General features: G+C 35.0%; 1 protein-coding gene across 2 annotated transcripts in view; it reads left to right on the top strand.

Annotated features, from left to right (window-relative positions):
- The window catches only part of LOC113235621 (transducin beta-like protein 2), an 82,820-nt gene that overhangs the window by 5,712 nt on the left and 49,955 nt on the right, over positions 1–27,153 (top strand). For both annotated transcript variants that reach the window (XM_026471396.1, XM_026471395.1), the window contains exon 2: positions 1,539–1,736. In XM_026471396.1, the coding sequence (XP_026327181.1) occupies positions 1,539–1,736 (198 nt within the window). The remainder of the gene's footprint in view (positions 1–1,538; positions 1,737–27,153) is intronic.

The raw sequence follows: 27,153 nt of genomic DNA, 5'->3' as shown, positions 1-27,153 counted from the left end.
TGAATTTCGCACATAGATTCCGAGAACGTCAGAGGTGCGTGCACGGATTCGAAACCACAGCCTCTGCTTGGTAGGTCAAACCATATACTACCACGTGTAATTATTTAATAATTAGTATTCATGCTAAAAATAACAACAATTTTAATAGTGCTGCTATTTAGTGTTAATTTAGTCCTAACTTACGAACTCTCTTCTGAGAGAAGATCATGTCATGAACCGAATGGTAATTTTCAAATACCCATTTTAACTAAAGTGCTTGTAGTTCAATGAATCGTTAAGTAGTGAATAAAAAATCACATTTCGCGAAATTGCCATACCCAACGAAACACGGTGCAAGATAAGGCACGTTATACACATAATAAAGGAAACTTATTTTTCATTTATACTGAAGCGGTAGTATGAGTACGTACAATTAGTCATTAAGCGTAAATACAAACCGTATCGGTTTTACGCGCAATATAATGTACATGCACATATTGTACATACCATTGTATACATTGATTCATATAAATAACTTTGAAGCGTAGTGTGTACATCGTTAAGTAATGAAACTAGGCGTGTATTAGTTTTTTCAAACAAACCAACGTTTCGGGCCATTTACAGTCAGCCATAACCTTTAGACCTGTATAAGGCCCGAAATGCAGGTTTGTTTAAAAAATTAAATATACGCGATGTACAGCTGAAAAAATAGTTTTTTTCTTTTGAGTAACTATCACAAAAACGTACGCACACGATACCTACTATTATTTATAAAACTCTTACGAGATGGATTACGGGCGATAAACTAGACCGGGTAAATCATGAACAGCATGGGAACTGTAACAAAAGACGTTTCAAATTTGAAAAGTGAAAAAGGGAATAATTCTTTCTAGCACTATGTTAAATTATTTAAATTTTTCGCATCATTCATCAACACATTCATTTCCGTTACCTACTAACAGCCATAAAATATTTTGGAATATTGAGCAATATTGATTCATATTGATTCTTATTCGCTGAGGATGCAGTTTTTCAGTCTTTATACATTATGATGTTAGCTTACCACGTGTCAATATGCGGGTAATAAGTTTACAAAATTAGACAGTTAATAACGATAAAGTGATAAGAATTTGTAGTCATGAATTAAAATTGTTAATTACGTATTAATAATTGGGTAGTAAAAGTATTATAAGCAATCATCAGTAGATGCAAATATTTCTAGTATGACACTGTAAACGATAAATACATTTAGAATGTAACATATTTTTTTAAAGATTACTATTGCAATAAAAAGTAATATCAGGAGACATTTAAGCTACTTGTATAATCCCTGCGCGTGACAGCTAAGGGTTTTACATATGAAAACGACAGCTTACAACACTAGGCCAGCTACTAAACAAATATCGTAGTAATATTCTTTTTCCGGTTTCTGAAATCGCATTCCTTTTGCTATATTTGAGAAAAAATACAATAAAGAATTTTATTATTATCCCTTGAAAACATACTCTGCATACCGAATTCCATTTAAATTTTGATATAATTTTAATGCAATGTTTCAGGATCTCCTACGGAAGAACAAGTACGGGAAACTGCGACTGAGAACCGTTCCAGCGCGAAGAGCAAGAAACGCGCCCCGTGGAAAAGCAAGACTGAGTTTGCTCATCCCTGGCTGTTGAAAAATCTAAAAGGACACCCAGGGACTGTCCTGATGGTCGACTTTTCGGCGAACGGGAAGTTTATGGCCGCTACCTGTGATGGTAAGTGTCAGCTCTTACTTTCATCAGCAGATTTTTCATAGATCACGGCAGCAACAATTGACTCTTGAGAAAATCGTTCACTTTTCCATTATTCTTAGAGGAATCACCTTTACAAATGAGGTTTATTGCATTTGCTTATCTTTGAATAAATTGGAGATTGAGTTAACCCAAACAACCACTTGTGGGGAAGCGATGAGATTAAAAAATCTTGCGTGAAGAGAGATTAATACAGGGTGTGCCAAAAAGTGCGGCCATATCAACTAGTCATCGTGCTCAGGATAAGAAACAGTTTTTATCAGAAATACCATTAAATTCGCATTAACAATTTTTGCGTCCTACACATGATCAATTGGGCGCCAAAATAGTATTTATATTTAGAGAACCGGTTTTTTTTCTTTTTTTCTTTTTACAAAGTTGGTTGCTATTTCAAGTACGACCTCGACTGCTATAACATTTTTCAGTCATTTTTGTTGTACAAGGGTATACAAGAAATTATTTGATAAATGTTCTTGTTGTCACTTTCATCATCGCAGATTTTTTGCTCTTCGCAGATTATATTGCTCGTAATCTTGATATCAACTGCCGCTGCCGCGTTTTTTGGGAAATCTACTATTTTATATCTTTTTTTATACTAGAGAATACTTTAAAGCTTACTGGAATGAAATTGTTATAATGGCAACATCACCTAGTTATTTCCAGTCGACATTGTCGCGTACTACTTGAATTTTTCCTTCCTATAACTTTTCCTCATCCGCTCTATGATTCTTGTCCTGTTGAATTGTTGAAAACCACTGTTACCGTGTTATTTTTTTAAGTTTATTATGGCCATTATAGCAATTACCTATGGCGCGAGAATTGGAATCCAATATAAAGGCTGACAAAGATGTCAATCTTCGTAATTTTGCGCAATATTAAACAGCTAATTTTTTTTATAGCTAATTCTTCCATTCATTCATGTTAATTCTACTAATGACACCACGGGCATTTATCTCAAAAGCGCACTGCATTTGTCAACAAAAATTTTCAGCCTTTATATATACAGTAGTATTTTTGTAATTGTATGACTTCTGTCGCCATCTAAAAGCGAGATTACATTTATTAAAACATTATTAACACGTGTGTTAGTTTGAAATTAAATAATTGTAGCACGTATTTGTTGTAAGTACATTCAGTAATCTCATAGTTTTTGTCGCAACAGCTCGGCCCCAGTTTTCCGTGAATTTTTAAAATCTAATTTTAATCTTACATACTTAAATATGTATTGCAGTTTCAGATAATACCACGGGTATTACGCAACAGAATTTAACACGTAAAAAACCGGGGCTTAGTTAATTAATATTATGTGTAACTGTGATAACACCGTGTGAACTCATTGCCCTCTTAATGTTATTAAAAAATATTTGAAAGCCATATTCACATGTACGTCTTTTGTTAATATTTTGAGAGCAGTGTGTTCACAAAAACACAGCTTAAAAGTGCAGCTACTTCGCGAGTAAAATTCTATAATTAAGTCGCTCTGCGCAGACAACAGACGTACTTTTTTTGCTGTAGAACTGCATAGTATTGTTCTCATCACATAGACAGCTCTACGCACATAAATGTACGTCGTCTGCGTAGCACGCTGTGAACTTTACATATTTCTGGAAATTTCTACAATTTAGTGGAAGTTCGCGGATTGGTTGCACGAGGAAGTGGCGCGTTGGCTTCTCCGGCTCCGACTGAGGCCTTGCGCGTTTTTGTCCCACTCCGCTACGCCACTGTTATGTGTAATTTGGAGGTCCGCCGGTCGAAGTTACACCAAGGCTGTAATTCTTAACTTATCCAACGATATAATTACTGAAAATCAAATATCATCAATTCTACAACTTATTACGACTCTACTGTATTTATAACACAGGTATATTCTTAAAAGTATCATCCTACGATATCTAAGTCGACGTATACACTTAAACGGTGCAATGACTAGATTGAGAAATATGTATTAATCAGCAGTACAGCATAATTCGAATACCGCAAAAAGAAACTACACTGACACCTGAGTGGAAGTCTAGAATTATTGTTAATTATTCATTATGTAACTTTCAACTCTTTTAGGGCGTTCGCGCACTGCGGCCGATCCGTATCAGGGGGTCTACTCCCGTTCTCTGTCCGAAACAATTACTGTCAAATAAATAATACTCGACCAAATCAAAAAACAATGTCAAGTATGAAGCTACATTCGCATCATGTGTCTTTTAATTTGGTCGAGTATTACTTATTTTACAATAATTGTTACGGACGGATGTCGGACGGACAACGGGAGTAGACCCCCAGTTTGGAGTCCGAGAAATGACGGTCCGAAGTAGTCATAGTACTATTTATATGAGGGATTACGCACTAAATTCGAATTCCGTCTTCTGAACTCGAGAATACCTTCAATTCGGATCGTTGTTTTCGCGAACCGAAGTAACTACGGAATTATCTATACTAACTCTTGCGCACTGCGTCCGATCCAAGTCCGAACGCGGCGGTGAAGGCTGCGCGGAGAGATGAACGGAAACCGCAAGTATCGATACATATATAATACAATAAAATGGAATTAAAAGTGGACACACCCATTCAGTAATAACTAAACATAAAATCCGTGCTATGTTGTTTAAGTTCATCGTATTTAATATAATTTTTTTTTCTGAAAATTTAGTTCAACAGCAGGTTTACCCAAAGTTTCCATTTTTTCTACGTCTTCGTATGTACTTACAATGCCAAAAGTTGACGGAGATTGAAAGGACAAGTAGTTAATAATAATCTCTAGGCAGGCAAGCGATATACGAATTTTCGTGGATTCGCATTTTACTCTGTGCACAAGCGACATCCGAAGCCGGTCCGAGTTTTCTAGATCTGTATATTCCCGGACTCGGAACGAATACGGATCGAATGCAGTGCGCAAACGCTCTTAGCCTATCTATGTCATTTCCGTAAAATTAGCGAAAGGAAAATAATTATACAATTGTATACTTCTTTGCATATATTTACACTGTAAACTATGCCGAAATTCACTCAGAACAAAATATCTATACATTTTTATTTCATAAAAATTCCAACTAGGATCATGCACTGCGACACTGAATAATGATACAATTTTATACTTCATTGCATGTTTGTATTTATAATGTAAACAATATCAATATACTACTTGTACAATGTACAGCAAAACAGAACAAACCAGATTGGTCTCGGCTTATACAATTTATAACGGTTTTTCATCATTTTTATTAATCAATATTTGCTGTATGAAATCATTTCGCGTGATTCGCTTAACATTCCATTTACGAAGGGAAGTTAGAATTTGCTTTTAACGGATTCTGCGTAGAAGTCGATGTCCTTAGTTTTTGAATATACCAACCATATTATAAACGGTATAAAATGCAAGTATAGATAGACAGGTATATAAATACGTACTAATTCTCATCAGATACTGTTATTTTTTAAATTTATTAATTAATGTTAAACAATCAGTTCTTTATCCGGAAAACAATGAGATTGATACGGATTGTCGTATCTATTGTTTATTAAAAGGGCATTGTTTTGTTGTTAAAAAGGATTCCTGGATTTAAATTGTCTCACGTTTATAATTATTAGACAATAAGTACGAGTATAGGTACATATATTGTACTTGAATAAATGGATAAGTATTTTATCAAGTTTATGATAGTGATTGTATCTAAGTGAGAGCGACTAAATCAGCGTGCAGAATTGGTTTGCCGCTCTAGTTGTATTGGATATATAATAGAAGCGCGGGCGCAGGCTGTTTGTCGACAGCGCAGCCGCGGTGACGCTGCCGTGGTAAGCTGCTAACCGGAATGATCGTCGTGATACTGGGGTCGCTCACCTCGTCCAAACGTCTGCGACCCTGTTCTGCCGGCTTTGTTTTATAACACCTAGAAACTAGGTCAAAATTAAAAAAATACCTACTTTACTGTAACATTATCTGTGTCACGCCATGCCTTTTGTTAATAAAATAAGGCTTATAATAGGTATAAAAATGAAGTAATTTTTGTTATAATATTTTCAAATGTCTTATGCAAGTTACAGCATTTATGCATCAATTTCAATGTCTGTAATCCAGCTTGCTATGTTGAAACTAAACTTTAGTATTTCTTGTTCTAGTGTAAACGAAAGTAATGCTAACTTTCTCGATGACGTCAGTTAGACTATCTCGACGGCCTAACGTTAGTACCGTGGGTGTTAGATGAGGGTTATGAATGGGACCAATTTGGAATACGAATTTTTCTAAATTTGTTCTGGTCTGGATGCTCTGGGTAATAACCACTAAGTGAATTTCGTAGCTCTAGTACTCATAGTACAGGGAATGTCTTAAATTTGAGACCAGGTAGTCCAGATTAAGTGTGGTTGTCTAGCACATTATTATTATAACGTTATAAAAATTATATGTGTTATATTTAACTTACGATATGAAATATGAACGTCATTTATCAGCGAGAACGTTCGTTTTTTTTAGAATTAGAAAAACTGTTAACAAAGAAACAGTAATCTTAATAATAAACCTTCTTTTTTTGCAGACAATAAATTACAGTAAAGGAAAAAGTCGTGAGAATTGATGATAAATGACATTTACAAGTGACACAATAATATGTTATTATTTTGTAAAAAGTTTCCGTTTAATGTTTGGAACCTCTGTTTCAAGTTTTTTATAGTGCAACTTTTCTAAATAGATTAAGTGTGTAAAGATAGAACAATTCTATTTTAATCTTTAGTGAATACGACGAATAAAAAATTAACTTATGAGAATTTAGTTTCACGGTATTTATTAAATTGCTTTTTACTAAATGAAATTACGCCTAATACAAGACCCAAAATTTCCTTCTGCCTAATGCTAAAAAAACGAAGTATAAGCTTGGCAAAAATCTTCTCGAATTCCCTAAAAACCTGCTGTTCCTACTGATACGCAGTAGGAACAGTAGGTTTGTTTTACGATAGTTGTAGTTGAATACAGATTGTGTCGTTATGGTCGGGTACGAATGGGCAGCAGCGAGGACGCTCGTCCTAGGTCGCGTCATGGCCACACTTCACGCGTCACCGCCCGTCGTGGTTGGCCCGACGTCGCTGCCAAGTAAACAATATGATCGTACAATTATTCTAATTATTCACCGCAGTACGTAAAATCATCATTCAAATTTACGGGTTACAACTTCTCCAAGATTCTCAGTGCGCTCTTTTTTCGACGTTTTTTAACTCCACACATATTTTTTTTATGATATCAAGTGACGGGACCAACAAATCGTGCGCCTGGTGACAAGTGACACGCCCCGATCCATAACAGTACTAGTGCCACTCAGAGCGTTCAATTGTAAAGATTTAAGAGACACTGCACTGCGCCCGTCACCCCGAGCGTAAACTTGACAAGTCCCATGTGTATGTAATTTCACCAGCACCCTTATCTCTCAAAGCCGGAACGCGGTAATGCTCACATACAATAGTCTGATGCTAGTACTTCTCTGGACGAACTATTTTACAAGGAGTTCTATTGCTCGAATTGTACGAATTTTGATATATGAAGAGTTAAAACCAGTTCCTTTAATATTCAACAAATACTTCCTTCGATGCTTTTTATCACTTATTTTCAACAATTTATTTCAATCAGTCGATTGTTTCTTGAGAGCGTTCATTTTTGTACCTGATTCAGAAGAACGAAGACAGTTAGTGATGTTGGCGAATTGGCCGAAAATTCGAAATGTTGGAAACTTTTCAATATATTTTATGGAGTTTGTTGACATTTTTTCCTTTAAAATTTTTAGAATAATAATTGGAAATATCTAAATTAAAAAAATATATATTATATATTCTCATTTGTTAAAATATTATAAAAACATTTTTTGAATATGGAAATATTTCCAGTATTTCAGTTGAATTTTATTTGACAATACTCCAAAGATTAATTTGAATTGTAGACAAAGTAATACCGGGGCGATGACATCCCAAATCCCAATGTAATGGAATTACCACTCGAGGCCCTGAGCCGTCACGTCCAACCTATCAAAAGTTAATAATAATTATTCAATTTGTCCAAGAGACCCCCTCGGTTTAAGGGTGCCCGCCATCAATACGATGGCCGCAGTGAATTTTTGTAACCATGTGAACTTTACGTATTTCTGTGCGAATGATAAGTAGTCAATTTAGAATTAGACATATTTCTCGAGTAAACCTTTTCTTCTATATAACAATTCCCATATCAGTTTCAAATGATTTTGAATTTCCTATGTCGTGTGATATATGAACGTCACGACTTCTGTTAATGTTGACATTAGCTAGGATAATTTAAAGCCGAGAACGCATGAGTAAACTTACGATAACTTATCTTGTTTTGTATCGTAATTTTTAACCTTGACGACACACATAGAACCACTTCCTTACACGATCCGTCCAAAACTTTGTGATAACAGTTCACGATGCAATGCTATAGCCGCGCAAATTACTACTCCAAATAATACTTTTAAACGAATATCTTTACAAAAATAATCATCATTGTTGCCAACAATAGCACAGCAATTTTTTTTATGATACCAAGTGGCGCGACGAACAAGTCGTGCGCCTGGTGGTAAGCGACACGCCTATCCATAATAGTTGCAGTGCCACTCAGAGCTTTAAGTCGCAAATATCTGAGGGGCACTTCAATTGCGCCCGTCACCCTGAGACGTAAGATAAGTTGACAAGTCCCACGTGCCTGTACTTGCATCCTTACGTTTCAAAACCGGAACGCTGTAATGCTCACATTACTTCTTGGCGGTAGAAATAGGTAAGGCGACAATACTTCTCTCGACGAACTGTTTCACAAGGGCCTCTACTGTTACTTCTACTAAAGTCGCTAGACAGAACGTTTAAAAGTCGCTAGTCGTCGCTAAAACTATGTTTCCACTTCGTATGAAAAATCAACTCTTACCTTATGATACTCATTATAAGGTTCATTTAGTTAGCAAAAACTTTATGGTCATAGCACAGGTAAAAGACCAATACACCTGAAATAGGAGCGGTGCGGTGCGGATTGTCATCGTTAGGTCCATCCTCAAGATCGAAAATATCAAAAACCTTTTAACGCTTTTGCGCGCAGTTTCTAATGAGAAAGAAAGCCTTTCCGAGTTAGTGAGGTGATAAATATGTTGTCCTTCACCGTTAAAACAAGTGATCGAATATAGATTTTACGATGGGTTTTCACTAGACGGCTTATCACTAATTTTTAAGTTTATTGCATGTCACGATGTTTGACCACCGACATTCAATTATTTTAGTGAAACTACTCCTCTAGTTTCTTTTTATTAATACAATCTTATTTATTACATTAGTTATATAGTCAGTCTATCACTAGTTATAGGTTTTTTACCACGCTGTGACTTCTTATTATTTTCCTGATATTTCGGAACGGTTACGAGCTCCATGTGTCACGGTTTGACTGAAAATGTGACACAATCTGACAATATGCAAATCTTGTTCCATGTAAGATTTGCACTTGGTTTAAGTAGTTTGCATTAATATTTATATATTTTCAAGGGATAACAAACAATTGTACATGGTATGATTACATTTGTTGTGAGGTTAAGTGACAAAAGTACACGTACAGTACAATTGAACAACATTATCCACATATTCGTCGGGAGAAATATTTGTATGGGCTACATTTATTTCTCTCATGAGTTTCGGTGTAATTTGTAGTTGTCTATGTGTGTGTCCATGACACCCGCAATACAGGATTTTCGTAGTGTGACTTTCGTATTAAGAATTACTATTTCCAATTTGATGAGAATTAAATCTAGGAGCCCAAATACAGGAGGCAAGCGTTCTCCCTACCAGTGCTATTGTACGGTGCTATGTACACACTGATCTGAAACAAATTCCCGTATTGGAAGTGAGGCACAGTTAGATAAAATGAAGAAAATTAAGTCAGTTTATGAATATTCAATGTTCCTTTGCTTCTAACGCAAAGTCCCCAAATATGAGTACAGTTTTAAACAAACATGCAAGTTAACTCGGCACATTACAATATGCATATATTAGTTGTTAACACATTTGCAGTTATGTAAGAAACGAGGTACGTTTAGGCTTCATAAAATAATACTTTTTTCATTGGTTCTAAGCCGTGAACGTGTTATGCGTTTGTGTTATTCAAGTTTCGTAATGATTGTTGTACTTACTCATTGCGTCGTATAATGTAGCTTGGGCACGCGCTGTCGCTGCTCACTGCCGGCCAGTACACAAACATTGAGTCGACCACGGACACATACATAACCTCATAGATACTGAATGAAATTTAATTCTTTTATAATGCTTTGATTGCCTATTCTTCGTAAGTAATTCAAGAGCAATTCTCACTCTCTAAGTTCGCGCAGTCCATTCAAATATAAAGGAATACAATAGGCTGTTAAATTATAATCGGCCGCATGACCGAGTTGTCGGACACGCCATGTGACGTTGGTGACCTCTGAAGACATTTATAAGAGAATGCTACAAATAACTCATGCAAACTATCGGTCTAAGATGACCTTTTCAACCTTTAGCACGACACTATTTATAATTATTGAAGTAGGAACAACATAGATATATTATATGAAAATAATATGTCGTATGTAATATGAAATTTAAGTTGAATATCATCGTTGTCGTAGGTTGGATCTAGGGTTTCGTATCTAATTATTTTAATAAGTCCTATTATTGAAAATTGTCTGCAGCGCGGGCCACACCGCGAAGGAAGCTAGCATTTTTTTTAATATCAAGTGACGGGACGAACAAGTTCGAGCGCCCGATGGTAAGCTACACGCCTGTCCATAACAGTTGCAGTGCCACTCAGAGCTTTAAATCGCAAAGATCTGAGGGTAAAGTATTTTAGTAGCATTAGAGGTCTTTGTGAAAGAGTTCGTCCAGGAAAGTACTGCCACTTTACCTATTTCTGCCGCCAAGCAGTAATGTAACCATTATTGCGTTCCGGTTTAGAAGAGTAGGGGTACTTATGTAATTACAGGCACATGGGACTTGTCAACTTATGTCTCAGGGCGACTGGCGCGATGAGTGCCCTGCAGATCTTTGCGATTTAAAGCCCCGTCACTTGGCATGATAAAAAAAAGATATTGACAATTTTAAAAGGTAAATATTAAACAGGCAATTAAAATCTCGGCAGAACGTAAGGACATAATTTATACTGCATTATTGAAAAGCAAGAAAGCAATAAGTAGTTGTAATAAAGCCTAGGGTATAAATGTAATACTTGGATATGCTAAGTGTTATAGACATCACAAATGGACGATCGCCTTGACATCGTTATATCATCTTGAAGACCGCATCTCCTTTATAAAATAAACATGAGTAACAACTGCTTGTAACGAAATGACGAGAACTGCCTTCACTATTTACAAGCGTCTTTTGTCAAAATAGTTTTAGATAAGACAAATCGCACCTTTACAATGAAAGTGACACAATTAAAAAATTTATAAAATGACTTTATACCATAAAACGACTTTAAAAATCACTGTTCATAAGGTTGTTAATCTGAAACTGACCTATTAAAGCTCGAATAGCACTGATTGACTATGACATAGACATGTGGGTCTCTTTCATTTTGTTCTTTCAGTTTGAAAATTCCACTCCCGTATCGGAATATCAACGCCGCATTTTGTGTTGAATCTGCACTTAGACAACACGCCGTCACTGTTGGCGAAAAAGTGACGGATTAGCAATTTTTTTTCCTTTTAATCGTCATTAAAAATGATTAAATTTTTACAAACGCAATTTACTTTATAACTTAGAGGACTTTCTTTCACAATTTAAACGACTTAGGACATAACACGTTGCTTAGCTGGTTAAAATTAAAGACACTTAATTCTTAATACGTCAAATGATAACAAAAACGTTTAGTAAAAAAGTGACTTTATTGCGACAGTGATTTTAATTTAAGTTTAACTATTTAAATTCTTAATCAAAAAATATAAATCAAATCAAATAATCAAAAACAATTTATGCTGAATTTCGTAATAAGGGTAATTTTCAGGTAGGTTTTTTGTACTCAATTTTTGTGTCAATTTCTTTTTATTTAAATATTTATAGAATATCATTTAATATTGGAGTGTGGTAACCTTAAATATTTATTAATATTTCTCCATGATATTCGAGTAATTAAATAAAAATTATTTAGTTAATAATTCATTAGGTAATATTTTTATAACTTTAACTCATAATTGTGCCATCAATTATTATTATATTTGAATATTTATTTTATTTTTTATAAATGTTCGCAATAAATCATAACGGACTTGATTTGCATTTAACGTTTCCTAGTTTCTCGATAATTATTACTTCACAGCACAAGTGTGTAACACGAGATACCCAAACAATAACCCCTACCATGATCCTACTAGTCGACCATCGCTAAGGACTGTTTAAAATATTGGTATATACATATAAACAATTACTACTGACCGCTATACTGCCCTACTTGTCAAATATTTGACTTGTTTGCTAGCTACCATCGACACTGTTAACTCATAGTAGAGGTACTTGATCGAGTATCTAATTTTCTTGTAACGTAATGTCAATAAAGTTATATTCCATTGAAAACAATCAGAATCACTGTTATAACTTATTAGAGGTCAATATTCAATAGTTAAAGACAATTTTGTCGACGAAAACCAGTTTTAACAAAATTTTGCGGTCCGGCTTTTACAGCTATTTTAATTTAACAACCTTAACGCGATATAATGTCTGTTTTAAAATGTATATTTAATGGACGTTCATTGCTAATGATTGGTACCGTAATATTGTTACAAATGTTGTCGTTAAGATAATATAGAAAACAATGAGGGTAGTCAGCTAAAGTGCACACATACGTTTGAAACTATTGCTATTGAATCAGCCAATGTACATAGTTATTGAAATTCCAAGGCTGTATGTAGCCTCTTCCTTGTTATCACATTTTATTACGTAATATTTCTGTCAAAAACTTATTTAATATTGTTTTTTGATTAATACTCTGGTCGAAAATGAATATTATTAGAATATGGTTTACAAGATTTAAAAATAGAATTTTCGCAATACATTAGTGGAACGCTTAGGTAGTTTTATTGTTGACGTGCCCTTATGTCATTTTATTGAACGATTGGAAAGTTCATAGAAGTATTTGTTTGTGGCTAAAAATACGAAGGATGTCCACTTAATTAATGCCTTATTATCTACTATTTTAATTGCGTAATTTTCCATTTCATGTTTAATCTTTTGTTTTTGCCTTCGAAATTTTATCTAATAGGAGTTTGTCTAACTGAAAAACCGTTTAATTGATTTTGACATGATTAGCGAATTTATCGATGTGAATTATCGTATAAAACGAAATGTTTATGCAAACTATTTTTAGGTATATTTATAATAGTTTTGTCTAATGTGATATGAGTCGCTAATTGCTAACTATATTGGGTTGTATAATAGCGGCCTACACAGTACATAGTCACTGTTCTTATGAGATCAGCGATGACGGCGACGGCGCCACTAAGGTCGAAAACAGTACGTCATTTAGGCCCCATATCCTTCGATGAGAACATAGTTTCTTTACGTGAAATTGCAAAATTACGTGTAAGGGACATTGTAACATTTGTTAACTACTAGCACCGCAGAAGTCCCGGGGTCGATTCCCGGGCTGAGGAGAAATATTTGTATTTTATTTTTCCGTAATCGTTTCTGGCCTACATTTATTTCTCTCGTGAATTTGGGTGTAATTTGTGGTTGTGTATGTGTACGTCTATGGCACCCGCGGACACAGGGTTTCCCTAGTACGGGGCTATGAGTGGGTACGCGTTATTTTAATTTTGCGATTAGAAGTTCAAAAATAGGCAAGAAAAAAAAAACAGAATATTCAAAGTAAAACTCAATTACAGTGGCTTCTTCATTTACATGCAATGCCGATCCTGACCTTCCATTGTTTGTCTCTGTAAATACGCGTTGTTCATCGTATGGACACGCTAATTTGGTCTGCACGATCAGTTTCCGTGGTAGTGTTGTAAACGCTAAGTTAACTGAAAACGAAAGGGAGATATTTTTTACAAGAGTAGTAGAGCTACTGCCGTGGTAGCCTAATGTTTGACATCTCAAATAGAGACGTTGGGTTCAAATCCGGGCTCGCGTCTGAGTTTATTGGAATTTATGTTCGAAATTCAGTTTGAAATTTCCCATGATCTTTTCGGCGAAGAAAAACATCGTGATGAAAAGTGCACGTCGAAGAAGGTTCACAACCCTCGGAAAACGTGTGAAGTCCCCAACTCGCTTTGGGCCAGAGTGGTGAACCCGTGCCCAGCAGTGGGACGTATTGATGATGAGTAGAGCTAATTGAAGCATGTGTGATACAAAGCACACGAGCAAGTCGGCATCTTTCTTGCTTTTACTGTCTATGAGGTATTAATGCTGTTAAATCTGGTAACAATGGAAGAGCGGGCCTTCCTAATACAGGTAGATGATACCTAAAAGGAAGACCCAATTGTAAACTCTAATTTTAAGTACATGTAAAAAAGAAATAAACATATTTTCATTTTTTCATTTTCATAAAAAAAAAAATAAACATATTTTCATTTTTCATTTTTCATTTTCATAACTTACGAAAGACGACAAGAGAGCAAACTGTGAATGGATATTTCCAAAAGATACCACCACTAAGAATAAATAAGACAGGAAATAACACATCAAATTTAGAACTTCAATGTGTTTTCTTCAACATTAGGTACTTGACATGTATCTCTTATATATTAGCTATAAAACATTTTTACGGTCGTTCTCGGACTAGCAAACTTTTATCATTTAAGTATTCGATTTTCTTAGTGAGCAATATTATTTAATATTCGAGATTGTATCGTGAAATATTATTTAATAGTGCACGATAATAGACTTGAATATTTAAATAATAAAATTGCCACGGAAATGAGGTAGTGAACCACTAGCCAGAGAATAATCGTTTAATGGGCAAATGATTTTGTAGAGCTCCTTGTGAAGGAGTTCGTCCAGGAATGTACTGTTTCCATATCTATATTTTCATTCATATATTTATTTATATATGAATGAAAATATACTTCCATTCCATATATATATATTTAACTGCCTCTGTGGCCGAACGGTTACCTTGCCGGACTGCCACGCAGAGGTCCCAGGTTCGATTCCCGGGCCGGGAGAAATATTTATATGGCCTACATTTATTTCTCTCGGAGTTTGGGTGTAATTTGTGATTGTCTATGTGACAAGGGGTTTTCCTAGAGCGAGGCTATGTTGAGTGTATGCGTTATTATTATTATCTATTTCAGCCGCCAATTATTAATTTGAGCATTTCTACTTTCCGATTTTAAAGGTTAAGGGTGCTGATTGAACTATAGGCATATGTGACTTGTCAAGTTTGTGTCTCACTATGACGGACACAGTGGCACTGCAACTGTTATGGATAGGCGTGACGATTACCATCGGCCACACAATTTGTTCTTCCCGTCACATGATAATTATAAAAAAGTTCTGGTGAACCGGACGTGCACTATTCACGAGTTGCGCTTGGCAAAGATACTTCTTGGAAGCGTATACTGTTTTGTTTACGTAAACAATTTAATTTCGGATACGTCCGATTACATTGGTTATTCATCGGTCAGAGATCGCATGAACTTCAAGTAATAAAATCCGGAACAATTAACAAAAAAAATTAAATGTAATTTACTAAACCTGTTACAATACTACAAATATAGAACAAAATACAATATTATAATTCAGAGAGAGAGGTATTTTTTTATGATAGCAAGTGACGAGACGATCAAGTCGTGCGCCTGCCGGTAAACGGACATGCCTGTCCTTAACAGTTGCAGTGTTACACACGAGCTTTAAATCTGAGACAGAAGCTCTTACCGTTCAAAACTGGATCGCAGTAATAATACTCACACTACTGCGTGGCGGCAGAATTAGGTAAGGTGGCATACTTCCGTGGACGAATTCTTTCACAAGGAGCTCTACCGTTACAAAAATATCTACTCTTTATGTATTATTACTTCTTTGAAGTTTAGGTGAATATATTCTGATTATCGTATATTATTATTAGATCGAGTACATTGACTCGTTTTAATTTGTCAACAAAATTGTGATATAATCCGAGAGGCGTCGGATAAAGTGATATAATATATGCGCAGTGTGGCGCCCCGGACTACTTTCTCTCGAATTCGGTCGCGAAAGTTGTCTCGCTGCACACTTTCTATAGTTCAGTGCATTTACAATACTCTGTTATTGCTAGATACATTTTTGTGAAAATATATATTTTTTAGCAATTAGGCATTTTAGAAATGAAGAACGAATGCTTTGACAACGTGAAATATTTTCCTACAAGGCATTGTATGACATAACGCGATATCTTTATACTTGATGCCACAATGCTGTTGATAAACATCTATGAGATAATTACTCATGAATTAATGATGTAATTGCACCTTTAACTTGCCTTGGGAGAGAAACTATTGCCGGTTTTGTTCTTTATTGATACCTAATTCGTTAATAGCAGGACATTGTAAGAATAATTATGAGTGATTTCGGATGACATTGTTGTAAGTAATGTGTTTAGAAACAGTAGAGCTCCGTGTGAAAGTGTTTGTCCGGGGAAGAACGGCTACCTTACCTATTTCTGCCACCAAACGCATTACTGTGTTCCAGTTTTAAAGTGTAACGGTGCTGGTGAAGTTACAACACATTGGTCTTGTCAACTTATGTCGCAGGGGGACAGGCGCAGTGGCAGGGCCCCTCAAATCTTTGCGATTTAAAACTTGAATTGGCAATGCCACTGCTATGGAAAGGCGTGTTAACACCACACGCACGACTCGTTTGTCTCGTCACTTAGTTATCATAAAAGGATAATTTACTTATAATAGGTTACTGTTTCTAACTAATTTCGGTGGCAATTTATTATTACAATTTATTTATTATTTAAGAATTCAAGTGTTAACATATTCGAATATTAAATACTTCATGATAATAAATATTCTAGAATATTTAAATAATAAAAATTGCCACTATCGTATTATTTATTATAATTCATTACAATAATAATAATCATGTATACATTTTAAATTATAATATGTCATATATATATATATATATATATATCTCAATTCCTTATAAACGTAGCTCTACTGATCATGTTTCCTTTCCTTTTTGGTTTTCCTCCCGTCCGTTTCCTAACCCTTTACTTTGACGTTGGCACAAAATATTCTAGTGCCATTTAGTTTAAAAAAAATTGGCACCGAAATTAGGTAGAGAAAACTTACCTGAAAATTACTTAAAAACACATTGTATTCGAATTGCAACAGTAAATAACTAAAGAATACCATCTAACGATATGACGAGACGTGAATGGTTTATAATGATGATTCCCAAATTAGTCTATATCGACCCCCAGTTGTCCACTCCAAGCTACAAACGCTCCATGTCAGCGGAAAAAAACTAGACATATGAGACGTTAATGGGGGTCTATTGGAACCCATTTAGGCTGGTCGTGACCAAAATTTTCACTTTCCAGTAGTGAAATAATCCCCATGACATAGATAGCCCATGTACTAGCCTAACGGTTTGACCTGCCGCGCCGCTTGTGAAGCACAAGGTTGTGGGTTGGAATTTGGGCTTGCACCTCAGCGAGTTTTTCGAAATTAAACGTCGACAATTTTTAGTTAAAAAAAAGGTATATATCAACTTCTACTGTGAACATTAGCAATAGGTGAAGTGCCGTGTAATGCTCGAACAATACAGTGAATTATTGAACACATCACGACGTTTCCTTACGTGTTACCCCGACATTTCCCAAACCACATTAGAAAAGCAAATCTACGCAAAACAGAAAAAAATGGGTCGTAATATACGAGACAAAAAGTTTGGAAACCTTTGGTTTATAGTTTAGATGATGAACATGAATATAGAAAGCTCGGTGAAAATGCCTGGCTAGGTGTAAACTGCAAGATAAACTAAACAAGTCGATCCACTTTCACCCTCGTCTACAACTACGTCCGTACGTAGTGCATTATGATTATACTATTAGTCAATACAATAAGTCTAGGATTAGTCGATATTTAGGAAGGAACGAGCACCGCAATTTAAATGTTACATTACATACTTTTTTCAGTTAACTTAGATCTATACTTTGATCAAGACTCAGCTGTGACTATGGTACCTTTGTTGGTTTGTTTAAAAAACAAATATATGTGGTTTAGATCCGAAAAAGAATTTTATTTCCAATGTGTGACAATCGCGAGAACTCGATGTTGGATCTATATTGTTTGTCGCGTAGTTTATTTTAGTACAATCATGACCAATCAATACATATATATCAGACTAGTGTTCACTATCTAATTTCCGTGCCAATTTTTATTATTTAAGTGTTCGATTTTTCTATCGTTCGATATTATTTAATATTCGAGTATTGTATAGTGAAATATTATTTATTTACTAATGACACGATATTATTCTTGAATATTTAAATAATAAAAATTGCCACGGGAATGAGGTAGTGAACACTAGTCCGAGTATGACCGATTTATATGCCTAAGTATTTATGGTACAGAGTTCGATATATCTTTTTATTGAAAATCTCAGAGCTACGTTTCAAATATTTTTTTATTTCTTGCACTAGTATTCCAAAAGTTATGGGAACACTGATACACACACGCTTTAAAATATCTTTATATGGATATCTCGAGACTGGATGGTCTGATATCTAGGTGCCAATAAAGCTCCATAGGCTCTTTAGGAAGCCACCACATTACATCGACAAGTAATCTCATTAAGCGGGTCAGAAAAGCTTTATTCATGTAATAAGAGCAAAAAAGACGTTTGGCGTTCCACGTCGCCGATCTAAGTGGAAGCGATACTCGCAAAATGTTTTTCGCTTTTATTGCATGAACGTAAAGCATTTTCTGTTTCTGATCAGGTTGTGCGTTAATAAGTGTATTGACTACCTTATTGCTGTTTTTGTGCTAACGTTACACATCTCCACAGTATGTAGATAATGGTGTTAGCAACGGAACTCTGATAAAACTGATTCGGAGATCGCTTGCCGTCTATGAAAAAGGTCCTGAGTTCGAATCCCACCGGGGTGCTCCACTGAGTCGTCATTCACGTGCAGTTTTGTTTATTAAATATCATTTTCTTTATCGCAAGGTAAACACCATCTTCACGTTGGAGAAGGTTCCTAAAACTTCCAAGACAAGTCCAGAGGATCTAGATTCCACACAAATTTGATTCAGTGTATTCCATAGCATTTAAGTTTTGACAAGAGGAACCCCTAGAGTTTCTTTTCTGTTCTTAGGGAAGTCACACAGTGAACGAGCAGTAGCTTAAAAAAGGACGGACTCAAATTTAAATTTATGTTACATATGGAATAAATGATTCTTCGACTTTCGAGTTCCAATTCCCATTTTGCCAATATAGCGAACTATGTCCTAAAGCCTCTGCGTAGAAGAAATCTATGTCCAGTGGTGTGTTATACGACTAAAGAATAAATCCAAGGGAGGCTTAGTGTCCTTATTAAGGCTTAATTTACATTGCCGCCGCACAGAACGGAAGCGAATTTTTATAATCATAACATAATTAAATTTATGTAACGTAGAAACTAGATAGGAGCAAAAAAGCAGGCTGCACGTCTTCCTGAGAATTCGCGTTCAATCTCGGAAATTCCCGCGACTATCGATCGTATCTAGTTTGCACGTTACACAATTGACATGAAGTTCATTGTGCTATGTACAGGGTCAAGAGCACGTCAAGCTGGACACTTAAAACTTAAATCCATCCCTATGCCGCTTACGATAAGAACAGCCCAAAGTACAAAGTGTCATGCTTGATGTGCTGTACAATTTCGTTACAATAATTCGCTAGTCTTATAACGGCTGTCAGCATAAACCACATAACGCGAAACACTAGCCGGCTCCCTTGACAGTGTCTTTCCGGCTTAAATTTGCCGTTCAAATTACTTTTTTTTGTCAATATTGACTGATAAATAAAAAAATTAATACAATAAATTACTTTCAGAAAGAGTGATTTAAAAGATAATAATCTTAAAAATGACGAATATTAGTACAAATAAATGTCATACAATCCGATTCATCGGAAAGACAGAATTTAAGTGCCCGTTGTCACCTGTCAGTACACACCGAATTACTGTCCATGCCAGCCTAGAGCTCGGTTCAGCGTGTATAGGAGAGATTACTGCGAGCAGAATCTCTCCTATAGAACGCTCTTCTGGCGGGTAACTTTCTGAATGTCCGTGCTCACCTGTACGCCCTCAGACCAGCTACTTAAATTATTATTAAGAGCACAGTATGGCTAGCACTTATTTTGCATGAACGTGGCAACAATGTAGAATGGACCTTTGTATAACCTGTGGAGATTGAAGAACGATAGTAATAAAAGCAGGTCTCTCTATCTGAAACTAATGCTTTAGAAACTACACAAAACACCCTTTTGTTTGTTTCTTACATGTCCACTATAAAAATGAAAAAAAAATGGCGCCCTGTCGCGCTAGTCCTACAACTTGCCCATTTCTTCAGTGACGCAGTCAAAGCCATCATCGGCCAACTACAACGTATATATTTTAGTCTGCAAGAAATGCAATTATTTTTTCTGATCTAAAATCGCATACATTTGCTTTTTTTAATACAAACCTACGTTTTGAGCTCTTCCTGTCCAGTCCATTTAAGATTTAAGATCCGAACTTGATTGGCCTGCTGTTCTCTTATCGTCAACCTGCAATGGTAGTAAAACTTCATAGTATATTTTATAAATGCAACTTATTTTAAAGAATGCTGCAAGGGCATTGTGCCGTATATTATGCAGCAGTGCAAAATTACGAAAATGGTACTGATAACGATATGATTACAAGCGCTTTAATGTTTATATGGTCGGATTATTTCACTTGTTACTTTATAATTGTTTTGCTAGTATACTGATTGCACTTATTGTATTGTAAGTTTTCGAAAATATACAATATGGAATGATGCATGCAAAAATTACTTACAAGCATCAAAGAACCCTAAAAACGTGGGAATTAGATTACAATTTTTGTACAATACGGTACAGTTGATTGTCTCATTTTTTATTATTCCGTAAAAACATATAAATTTGCATGTTAAAAAACAGTGATAAGGTGTTGTGTTATAAATATTCTATGAGTAGTATGCATGGGCTTCATCTTAATATGTAGGTGTTGTTCAACATTGTACCTTACGCCATAATGATCAAATTAGCTATTGTGTACCTATGAAAACGCAGCGGAAGAAATGTATTAATTATATCAGCATTTCTGGTTGACTGGGGGCAAAGTTAGTCATAACCACGTGCTACAATTGCGTACGCGCCGCACGCCACGTGGTCTGTAGTAGTAAATATGAAATTTTGCACAGAGCTGCAGAGTGATAATATCTACTTACATACATATGTTTGATTCGATATTCATAATTTCTGTATTGTTACTATCAATTTCAAGTTAATTTTTTGTTCACTAGTTTTATAACGCAAAACCGTTAGCGTAACTAGGTGCTTAAATTTTGTCCAGCTCTTTATTTGCTTTCTCTGTTATGTTTTCCACTTACCTACTTTAGTAGTAGTACTAGTTTCGTATTGTGAGAAATATTTTATTCACGTTATCCTGCCATCTAGTACGTCCTCTCGTTATTTCAATCAAATGCACTCTTCTGCGAGTACTAACCTCGTCGACAAGATGGCGCCACTGCTATGGCTAATGACTTGTTACTCATCTCTTACATTTCACGTACCTTGTTGGTATTGAATCTAGTTGAGCTATGTGACCCTATTTAATATCTAGGGTACACCTTTATCGATTCGATGTCGTCTTTATAGGTCAATTGCTTATTTTTTTCTACTTACCTACGTGTTATATAGGGTTAGTCATAATTAATATTTAGATAGTTTTATTAAATAGAGAATTTCGAATCTGGTGTTTATATTTGATTGTTAATAATAATAAAGCGAAAAGTAGTATTGAATCGCTGTATTCAAGGGCATTAAAATACACAAGAACCAGGAAAAGAGCGTCGAGGTCTTTGTCAAATAGCGTCACCCTTTGTGCGGAAGGTCTCACAATTTGGCGTTTAGGTACCTATTTCAATTATTTACGTTGTTGTTGCGTTGAATAGGTTTTAACTAGCCAATTAAGAATTAAAAGAACTAGATCGACATTTTTGTCCCAATCACTTTTTTGCCTTTGGACGATTTTTGACCATTTACAATTTGCACTGTTGCTAATTACTGTAAATTGACATTGTTTTATGGCCCAAAATACCCCAAAACAAACGAGTACGTACATACTTAGATATCGCACGACAAAAAGGCATCTACTTAACTCGAAATGAGTGAAAACTTTTTATTAGCTGGTTCTGAAGAAGACAGTCCTTACTCAAAAATATGAAATTATTTTTACCCCTTGATTTTTAAGTATATTTGGCAAATAGGAAATTGTTTAGACGCCTATAAAAAACCAATATAAATTTCAAAAATCTTTACGGGAAGTGAGTAATTATGTTTCATCGATTCTGAAAAAATACACTTTTTGCATTAATACACTATTGTATTAACAGTGCCACATATATAGCACTGCTAATACAAATAGTGTACTAACTCAAAAAGTGAATTTATTCAGAATAGCTGAAAAACTAATTAATCAGCTCCCGTGAAAGATTATTATAATTTATGTATAGGTTAAAATTTATTACACATCTAAACAACTCCTATTTTCCAATTAGAAGTATATTTCGAAAATAAAAGTAAAAAATAATTTCATATTTTTTAGTAAGGACTGTTTTATCCAGAACTAGCTCACAAAACATTTGTCTCATTTTGGGCTAAGTAGATATATTTTCATGGTTTCTTACAATATTCTAATGACAATTTTATTGACGTGTAGATAAACAAATTTTACGTTCAGAAATGGTATAATCTTGAATTTCAAGTATTTTGAGTTACAACACTATTTTAATAACAGTGCGATATTTTCAAGATATCGACGAAGAAGTGATCTCGCTGTTGATACAGAAAAATTGTAGAGCTGTTATAGAGAATGCTAGCGGAATTATAAACAAGCTGAACTCGTAACGGGGTTATTTTAATTTTAAAGATAAAATAACAATAGTAATGTTATAGAATCAGGTCAATGAATATATATAATAATAAAAAAGCGTTGTAGACCCTTTCCGGAAACCAATCACGTGCTATTTTACAGCAAAATTTTTTCATATACTAACTCCACGAAATATGACGCGTGGTGACTCAAAACAAATTTATAGTAAGTAGTTCTATAGATCAGATACACGTTATAAACAACTGACGACGCAATGTGACGCGGCATGCCACGCCTTCGTTTTATTTAGTTTAAATTTTAAATTCAAATGTATGTATATGTATTATTGAAATGTCAAATTATTTTTATTTACAATCGTCATTTTATTGATGCGATATCTTTACTACGAATTGTAAACGCGTTTCATAGTATTTCTCCATTCTTATCTCTTTTTAGATTAATATGCTTTTATGCAATTACAATTTATTTTGTAATTTTATCTGTTTGCTAACCTTGGATGTCGTGATACCATTGGGTATATTTCTCAGATCATTTAACATTTATTTCAAAAGATAATTAAATTTAATTGATTATATCAATAATCACGTTGCATTTAAGTTTTAATATACTACGTTGCAATAATAAAATAAAATGTATCTATTTGGAAATATAAGCATACAAGCGGTATTTACGTAAATCCTTTTAGTTCCTGTTTAATTTTAATAGTTGTAAAACAATAACTTTCGGGTTAGTTTTGTCATTTTTTATTATTTAAGTATTCGAGTAAATTATCGTGAAATATTAAATATTATTTCAGATCGCTACACTCGAATATTAAATAATACTTCATGATAATATTCTACAATAATCAAAATTGGCACCGAAATTAGGTAGAGAAAACTAACCTGAAAATTACTCAGTCATACAACTTATTTCTTTTTCTTTTACTATCTTTAAATATTTACAGTACTATTATTTCTGCTGGGCAACCCGACCGCATGGACCATCGAAAATGCACATGACAGTCGACTAACAATGTTCATGTTAATACTAAACTGTGATAACTCGTTGTATGCTTCCATTAACACAATGGTGATGGTTACTTTAAGAAAAAAATATTATTTTATATTTGTCTATTTCTAAACGAAGCTTGTATATCCATAGAGGCGAGTAAAGTTGATTATATCCGTAGAAAATAGATCTTTTTAAACTTCATAGTTTGCGTAGAATTATTTCACTTGGGTTAAGTAATACAAAGCGCGCTGTATAATTACGGGTTACCAAACTTTTTTCTAGATAAAACCTTCACTAACTATTCAATAGATGTTTTACATTTCAATGTCATTGGAATCGAGTGAAAAACTAAAGTTTTTGCAAAAAAATCTTTCGACCTTCGTCCGTTCACTGTTTTGTTGATTCTTTACGTTTGTTTTGCATTTTAGGAGCCGTTATTTCCGTTTTTGTGTTAAATGTAACACGATTATTTAGGTACAGTTGTGCAAACACTGTATAACATCAGGTACACTACATACACATGTTTCATATAGAGTTAATTAACTCGACAAACTACGATTTAGTGTAACTAAGTCATAACCAAGTTGTAAAATATTATGTGACCTCAATCCCAATTCAACTGAAAACAATACAGCTTTAGTACAACCAAATGGCAAGTATTCGAACTACGTGTTCAATAATACAGGCACAAACAGGTTATATGTTTATTGAAACGGAATATGACGCACAGGTCGTTTGTTTGCAAGTTTCCTAAACACATTGGAATAGGGAAATAAATACCTATGCGAATATTCGCGATGTTAAAACGTAATAGGCGTTCATATTGTAATTGGATATGAGATCGGAAATAACCTTAACACTTTATGAGCTGGTGAGCATTAACAGTTTCGCAACATATACAGTTACGTGCATAACAGTATGAAAGTGAATAATGGTATAGTACAGGTCACAGCCAATATAGATCCTAAAACAAAAGGTTGGTCTGACCCGTTATTTCCGCTCACGTCACCACCACTAACAGGCCGCAGGCGCCACGAAGTTAACTGGTATTTGTTTAACAGTATATTGTACGAGAAAGGTAATACATGCAAAAGCATACAAAAGGTACAGATGTTCTAATTTCTTTTACGACGTTATTCAGATTGTCTTATGCTTCAATGTGAGAATAGTTCAAATTTTAATGAAACGTGTCATCCAATATAACATGCCATATCTCATAGAGCAGTAGAGCTCCTTGTGAAAGAGTTCGTCTGAGGAAGTACTGCCATTTTACCTATTTCTGCCGGCAAACAGTAATGTGAGCTTAACTGCGTTCCAGTTTAGAAGGACCTTTAGGTGCTGGTGAAATTACAGCCACATGAGACTTGTCAACGTATGTCTCAAGGTGACGGGGTTAGTGGCAGTGCCCCTCATCTCTGTGAAGCTCTGGGCACTGCAACTGTTATTTGCAAGCGTGTCCCTTACCACCAGTACGACTTGTTCGTCCCGTCATTTGGCATCATAAGAAACAAAAAGAGCTCACGTAAGACATTTTCCGTGTATAAGGTACCGGTGCCAGAATTATATTTACAATGTTACTAAAATTCTCTAAAGCGTTAAATATAGATAAGTTAATGAAGCACGTCATTTAAGGCCGATCTCATGAACAAATTGCGTCTTTTAATAATTGCGTGTCATATCTCTGAGAGCTTGCGTCGAGTGTATTGTACCAACGCTGTGTTGTATGACATCGAGATGATAATATTATGAACGTGACGTCAATGTGCAGTTGTTGTCGTCTTTGAATGTTCGTTTTCCTCCGACAACGGGGAAAACGTTGGATTTACCTTAACCGCTTAGAATTTGGCGAAGCTTGTACATATTACATACATAAAAACAACTGGGCGGTAACTTATTGCCTAACAGCAGAAACGGTTTCTAAACGGAAACACTGAGTAGTGCGGCCTATGTGCGCGTACGAATGTAGCAATCACTCATTCATGTAAAAGGCTGAAGGTCTTGTAATTAAAACGTCAGTCGATGAACCTCGAACTTTATTGTTATTTACTTATCGTGGTTTTTGGAGATTATATGCGGTTTGGTCTACATTTCTTTGTATGAGACAATTTCCTTGGGTTCTTTTAATTCGAAAATAAGACGCTTTTATTGTATTATAACGATTTAGCAATTAGAAGTTACGGCTATAAGTTACACGGTCCAATTAATATTTAAAAGAAATCGTTGTATGTTCTAGTATTTCTATTATTACGGTCACAAAACTTTTTGTGGTACTTGTCTTTAGTTTTTTGATTTTTAAGTTTAATCTATTGTTCATTCGGTAGTCAGATTCCCTTGAAAAGAACAGTCAAGATGTCTTCTTTGCTCTTTTTATTTGGATGCTATATTGGAAGAACAGTGTGGCTGTTTAGACTTTTTTGAATTGTTTCAATGTTTATATTCAAAGGAAAACTATAGTTAAGTATAAGCCATATCGAGCAAGTTGGATGATCGAGATAAAACCTGTTGGATCACCGTTAGCCAACACGCTCGTTCTACGTACTCTTGAAGCTTGATGAAAAATGTGGATAACTACTGGCCTTTTTATATCTGCCGACTTACAAGTTGCGGTACCTTTCCCTAGATTTCAACACTTTTTATTGATGTAAAACTAATTAATAATAACCATTTCACATGTACGTTGGAATTTCTAGTGTCTTGGTGGCATTGTACTGTACCGTATTAACACTCCACAATTTACATGTAGTGAGATCACCTCTCCTCTCAAAGTCGTTGACCGGCCGATAAGAGGACTTCGGTTAGCGTCAGACTTGCGTATCTGGTTCAAAATCAATGACCTTACATTTCTCATTTATCAATAGTTTTGCTAGCTCCGATTTATCTAAATAATAGTAAGAATAATAATGTGCCAAACAACCACACAAATTACCTGGTCTCAAACTAGGGAATCCCGTGTACTATGATTTATAGTGAAACGGAATTCACTCTGGGGCACTAACCAGAACAGAACCAATGTAGAAAGTTTCCCCAAATTGGTTCACCGGGAATCGAACTCGGCACCTCCACATTTAACGCCCACACTGCAAACAGTTGGGCCACCGAGATCGTCAAACAAATACCGTGCTGAGAGGTAAAAGATGTGGTACGTGGGCTTTTAAATTGACTCAAATTATTATTAAGAGTTTTCACAAATTACAGTTAAAAATGATATTATTGTACTTATAATGTTCGAGTTATTATTGTGAATATTCATTAGTATTTGCTTGACTTGACATATTTCATAAAATAAACCTGGTAGACCAAAAAAATAATAAA

Source organism: Hyposmocoma kahamanoa, unplaced genomic scaffold (assembly GCF_003589595.1).
Source record: "Hyposmocoma kahamanoa isolate Upper Pololo Valley unplaced genomic scaffold, ASM358959v1 88, whole genome shotgun sequence".
Classification (NCBI taxonomy): Eukaryota; Metazoa; Arthropoda; class Insecta; order Lepidoptera; family Cosmopterigidae; genus Hyposmocoma; species Hyposmocoma kahamanoa.
The sequence above is the reverse complement of the archived record's forward strand: the minus strand, read 5'-3'. Positions and strand labels throughout refer to the sequence as shown.